A 5,323-nucleotide genomic window follows, 5' to 3' on the forward strand; every position below is an offset into this window, starting at 1 on the left:
GTGCTTTTACAGGGTATATATCACGGCTCGTGATCCACTTTCAGTGCATTTACTGTCATTATGTAGACTGTCTTTTTTTTTTTATTTATTGTGCGTTTGTAACACAAAAATCTCAAAATAATAATAAAAAAAGAACTAAAAAAAATCCTGCTGTGTTGTTATTTTTGTTTTTTTAAATATTGAGCTGAAGAAGAGACTCGAGACGGAGGAGAACGACATTCAAATGTTTCCGCCGCATCGAGGAAAAGGATTATATGGATTGATATGATATATACATCGCTGCGGAGTCATCGCTGCGCCATATCCAGCAATAAATATAATAAATATGTATTCTCTGTCACCACGCGTTGCCCCGGAGTTGCCTGAAAGCTCAGACTTTGTCGAGTTCTTCCCGAATGTGGCTTCTGGAGATGCGGTTCGGGGAGTCAGGGCGAGGGACACAAGGTGTTGCATGGTGAGTGCCGAGCGGAGTGTGCCGAGCAGGCTATTTATAGCATTTACTCAATCGCAACGACTATATTTAGCACTTTTCTAATTTACACAAGGAAACAGGACGGGGCACGGAAACATTCGGGTGCTTTCCACCCGGGAATCGTTCCCCTCGGCTTCTGTGGGATTCTGTGGAAATGTTTTTAGGCCATTGAGGTAACAGCAGGGCGGTGGCGGCAGCGAGGACTTCATCCGCCACACAACCCCTAATATATTTACCTCCTTAATAGGGTTATTATGTATCTCCTGGTTCCTTAATGCCCCTTCTATAATTTACTAAAGCGTAGGGCGCCCTCTAGTGGCCGCACTGCACTGTTACATCGACTAACGTCTATCACTCTGTAAATACGTCTGTCTGTCATCGCAGAGCTGACCGGTTCCTTCCGCTGCTTTATATCCCCGGGTGAGCCATAGAACCGGTTAGCTGACGTTATTCTGCCCAAGGAGGAGATATCACGGTCATCAGGTGATCCCAGAATACCCAAATCTATAACGGAGTCACAATACATCGCGGGGGCCGTCTAAACAAAGAGCGCAGCTCACACTGACCATGGACGCCTCGGTCCTGTTTTTTGGCCCCGCTGCTATAGGGATCACTGAATGCACCTGCGTAGTTGCCCCCTATGCTCCATAAAGCCTGTTTAACGTGGCATCACCCAGGGCGTCTCTTAGGGTCCTGCTCACTAACGTTCCATGATGAGGATGTCTCGGATTTGGGATGTCTCTTACCGGGAACCTTTAGCCAGGGCAGAGGGTTTAACCCTTTGGCTGCCGTGCTCACGGCGCTCGGAGGAGGCAGTGTTTCTGGTTCAGACATAGCCTCTAAAACTTCAGTCTTTATCTCATTCTTTCAAGGCTGCAGCTTATCTTGGAGCTGAGGGGGTCAGAGTCCAGAAGGAGAATATAAAGGCTTAGTCCAGGTCTCTGCCGCTGGTCACCTCTCTGAATGCTGCCCCCTTTATACGCCTCCTCCTTAATATTGGGGGGCGCGTAATGCTGCCCCAGCTACAAACGGTGTCCTCAATGGACAGACACAGGGGTCCCGGATCTCTGTACACCAAAGAGTCCTCCCACTGCGGCCCCTCTGTCTATCACGGGGGAAATACCGAAAAAAAGGCAAACCTATGTATGTGCAAAAATATTAGAATGTTATTCTGCTTTTGTAACCCTTACATTAGACTCCCCGGGGTGGGTATATTATATTATATTATATTATATTATATTATATTATATATATAAACACACCCATATAGCTATTATATAGCCCTTTAGGCATCTTGGTGCGTTTCCAGAGAGTGATATTTCACAATAACCCCCCCCCCCCGAGTGCTTTAATGGGACCCGGCCTCACGCGAGGCTCAGGAACACGCACACGTGTAATACGGTCCTTTGAATGTGATTTATTTTCCAGCCGTATCAGCAATAAACGTAATCACGCTAACAAAAGATATGGAAAAAAAGGGCAGCTGAGATAATGAAACTTGTTACGCTAGCGGCAGATATTGGGGATCAGCCACCCTGACCCACTGACCCAGAGAGCAGTCGTTACCAGACCTGCTGCATTAACACAGACAACCACCCCACCAGGGGGCAAATTCATCAAACCCCCCAAAGTTATTTCAAGAATATAGCGAATATCGGGGTCTCTGAGGGCTCACGATGTATAACCTGACTCCTGAAAGTATTTGCTACCAAATGTTTATACAGGAAGTTTCCCCAAAAAACTAAGTCCTTAAAATGGATCCATCAAACCCCCCCCTCCCCCAAAAGAAAACCAGAATTCCATCAATCGGGAGCGGATAAAGCCGTCTGTCTGTCCGGCGCTTTTCCAAAACATTAAATAAAAAAGTTTCTTTTGGAAACCCAGACAGAGGTTCTAACATCAGATGAGCTCCTCCGGTGAAAGTCAGGCGCTTCGCTCTCCGGCGACTTGGTCGCCGACAGCCGCTCTCGCTCATCCCTGCAGGTATCGGGTTATCTGTAAACGGGGCTGCGAGTTTAAACTCCCGCTGAGCACCTGCACACTGGGCTGGATGAGGCGAGCCCCGGGTATATAAGGAACGCGTTAGTCTGGAGTGACGAGAAAGCTCACACGCAGGTGACGGGACAAGGTGCACTCGCAGGAGCCGCTCGCTGAAGTCATGAAGACCCTTCTCTTGTCTTTGGTTTTAGTTCTGTTCCTCTGGGGGCCGGGAGCCGACGCTTTGAAAGTTCAGGTGAGTTTACTGATGAATGCGGCTAATTCTCCATATACCGGAGGGATTCAGGGAATAAGCTTATTACCCTCGGCGGGGTCTGTAGGCGGCGTCCCTGCTGCTTTACTCCGAGAACCGACCCAAATGCCCCCCCCCCCGGCAGGCGGCCCGGGGAACCGGCCGCGTTACGTGAAATAGCATTAATTGGCACTTAAGATGCACCAAACCTTCAATATCAAAGCATTCGTTTATTTATCAGCTGTTTAGTTGCGATTGGAATACGAAATGAAGGTCATTATTGGTGAAATCTTGGGGCAATATACACATTACTGGTTGCCATGGTGACTGCATCACTTTTACCTCTCTGCTCCAGATACATAAAGCCCCCATTTTATTTATTATATTAAAATACATTAAATGAATTACAAATAATGGAACTTGTGAGAATGGTGGAATATTTGAACCCCATGCTCTGACATTACAGAAAACATTGCTTTATGGTTAAAGATTTTTTAATATTAGTAAATCCCAAAATATTTAATTATCTAAATGAGAAAATAAACATTTCTGCCCCTGAATAGACTCCGCTGAAGAGACCTTGTGCTTTCAACTCCGATATCCAGAAGAGAGCTAAAAATAACCCAAGGGATTAGACAGCTCGCTATAAGAGACTCCTGGGTACGGAGACAGCTGTGTCCCGGACAGTAAAGTGAAACGCACAGGACCTCATTATAGGGAGAGATTGCCTAAACAGCGCTACAGTCCTACTGCAAGATAAAGCTGGGGATTAAACGAGGCCTTTTCACCTGGCCTGAGATCCTTTAAAACTTTAACCCTTAAATTACACATCACCAATAATCCACCAGTTCTGGTGGCCAAACTGTGCGAAAATAGGTCTCGTGGATTTATTATTTATTAGAACTTTTATGTGGGACTTTTTGGGAAGTCGTTCTTTCCAGGGGTTCAGTGACTTTATCTCACGTGATGAAGGCGACGCTTTAGGATGAGAAACACCGGTACAGTACTCATGCTGTACTCGCACACTACCCCGCTCACCCCAAGAATCTGCCCCACTCTCCCTGAGGATCTGCCCCGCTCACCCCAAAAATCTGCCCATTCCCCTGAGGATCTGCCAGTAGCTCTCGGGGTAGGAGAGGTGGGGACAAATAACTGTGCAGGCTGAAGGCGTCAGGCCCCGCGGTCAGTGTGATCAGGGGACACGGTTCCCTCTCTGTCTGATCATTGGAGGGGGTTTAGGGTTACAGCGGGACGCATGTCACAAACGCTCTCAATCACAGGTTCACCCTTTCTTGTAAGTGTATTACCAGCCCCCCTGACATGGACAGGCTTTGTATTCCAGTTCCTGGGGATGTATTCAAAGGGTTAAATGTTGCTGCGCTTCCTTCAGGTGGGGAAATTCACCTATTCCTTGGAATCTGTCATGAAACTGAAGCAGCTGATGGACGATGATCGGGAAGAACCCGGTGTCTCTCCGCATGACCTCTGCAGCCACCACAAGCTCCCCGAGGAATTCAGCCCCGTCTGCGAGGAGCAGGACGCCCCAGACATCTTCGTAAAGCTGGGTATGGTGGCCCCTAGACTCAGGACGTGTTTACTAATGTCTGGTGCAGCCAGTCAGGGGCTTTCTTAGCACCGGGGGAATTTGGGGGCTGACATACTTACATCAGCTTAGAGACTGTTGACATGGTCTCACCTGTGTTCAAGCAGAGACAGTTCCCTTGTAATGTAATTTGCCAAGTCTAGGGGCACTGGTGGCCAAAATTCCATACTTTACTTTTTTATTAGCCTAATACGACCCATTAAGGGACAAGTTTATTTTTGATTAATTTTTATGTTTTTATGTTGGTTTTCTTTCTACGCAGTAGAAGCTGCCATTAATTTGGATGAATGCGAGCTGTGTGCCAACCCTGCCTGCCCCGGGTGCTCCTAACGCCGTGCCCTTATTGGACACATTCATAACTCCTCCCCCTGCGACAGTGATGGGCGGCCTTTCGCGATCTCTCTACAGAGCAGCTCCCACCTTATCTATAAATAAACCGAAGCAGCCTCTGAACCTGGGAAGACATGGAAGGAGACGCCATTCATACACCTCTAATGTTACGATGGAAGACGCACGGTCCTGGCCGCTCAACACATCTGACTCCTTTTTTCCTGATCCTCCGACGGCCGCTCTGTGCATAATAAGTTCATTTGATCTGTTATACAGAGATCAGATCGCTACACGATTTAGTTGGTCAAATCCTTTAACTTCTGCGCGATGAATAAACGTTACTTCTCAGTCTGCGTTTTGCATTCATTCATTCATTCGATTGGTTTGAAGAAAGTTTCATTTATTAAACGTGGGCCGAGGACCGCGCTAGAAAGTGAATGGATAGATTAACCGATTAATACTCACTCACAGGCATGATCACACGGACAGACGATAGACACATGAGCTTAATGTCAAGCATCGTATTAACCCTGCGTGGGACAAAAGGGGAACTCCCATAGGGAAATCCCTCTTGGCTCCAGGCAGCAACCCAAGGAGAGTTTTATAGTTCAGGGAATGGCACTCACAGGGTTAATTAAAGCCCATCAGGGCAGATATCAGCAGATTATGACGTCAGTGGCACCAGAAT

The 5,323-nt window shown here is 47.3% G+C and overlaps 1 protein-coding gene across 2 annotated transcripts; it reads left to right on the forward strand.

Moving 5' to 3' along the window:
• Positions 1 to 2,550: 2,550 nt before the first annotated feature.
• Positions 2,551 to 4,986, forward strand: LOC128470330 (guanylin-like). 2 transcript variants are annotated; one of them, XM_053452207.1, is made up of 3 exons: positions 2,551 to 2,705; positions 4,093 to 4,267; positions 4,568 to 4,986. In XM_053452207.1, exons 1-3 carry the CDS (start codon positions 2,631 to 2,633, stop codon positions 4,633 to 4,635), a joined length of 318 nt encoding a protein of 105 aa, XP_053308182.1. In that variant the 5' UTR covers positions 2,551 to 2,630; the 3' UTR covers positions 4,636 to 4,986. The 2 variants fall into 2 exon arrangements, with proteins under 2 accessions (XP_053308182.1, XP_053308181.1); XM_053452206.1 differs by having other exon boundaries at positions 4,093 to 4,266; positions 4,564 to 4,986.
• The last annotated feature ends 337 nt before the right edge of the window (positions 4,987 to 5,323 follow it).

The sequence above is a fragment of the Spea bombifrons genome, chromosome 12 (assembly GCF_027358695.1).
Source record: "Spea bombifrons isolate aSpeBom1 chromosome 12, aSpeBom1.2.pri, whole genome shotgun sequence".
Lineage (NCBI taxonomy): Eukaryota > Metazoa > Chordata > Amphibia > Anura > Pelobatidae > Spea > Spea bombifrons.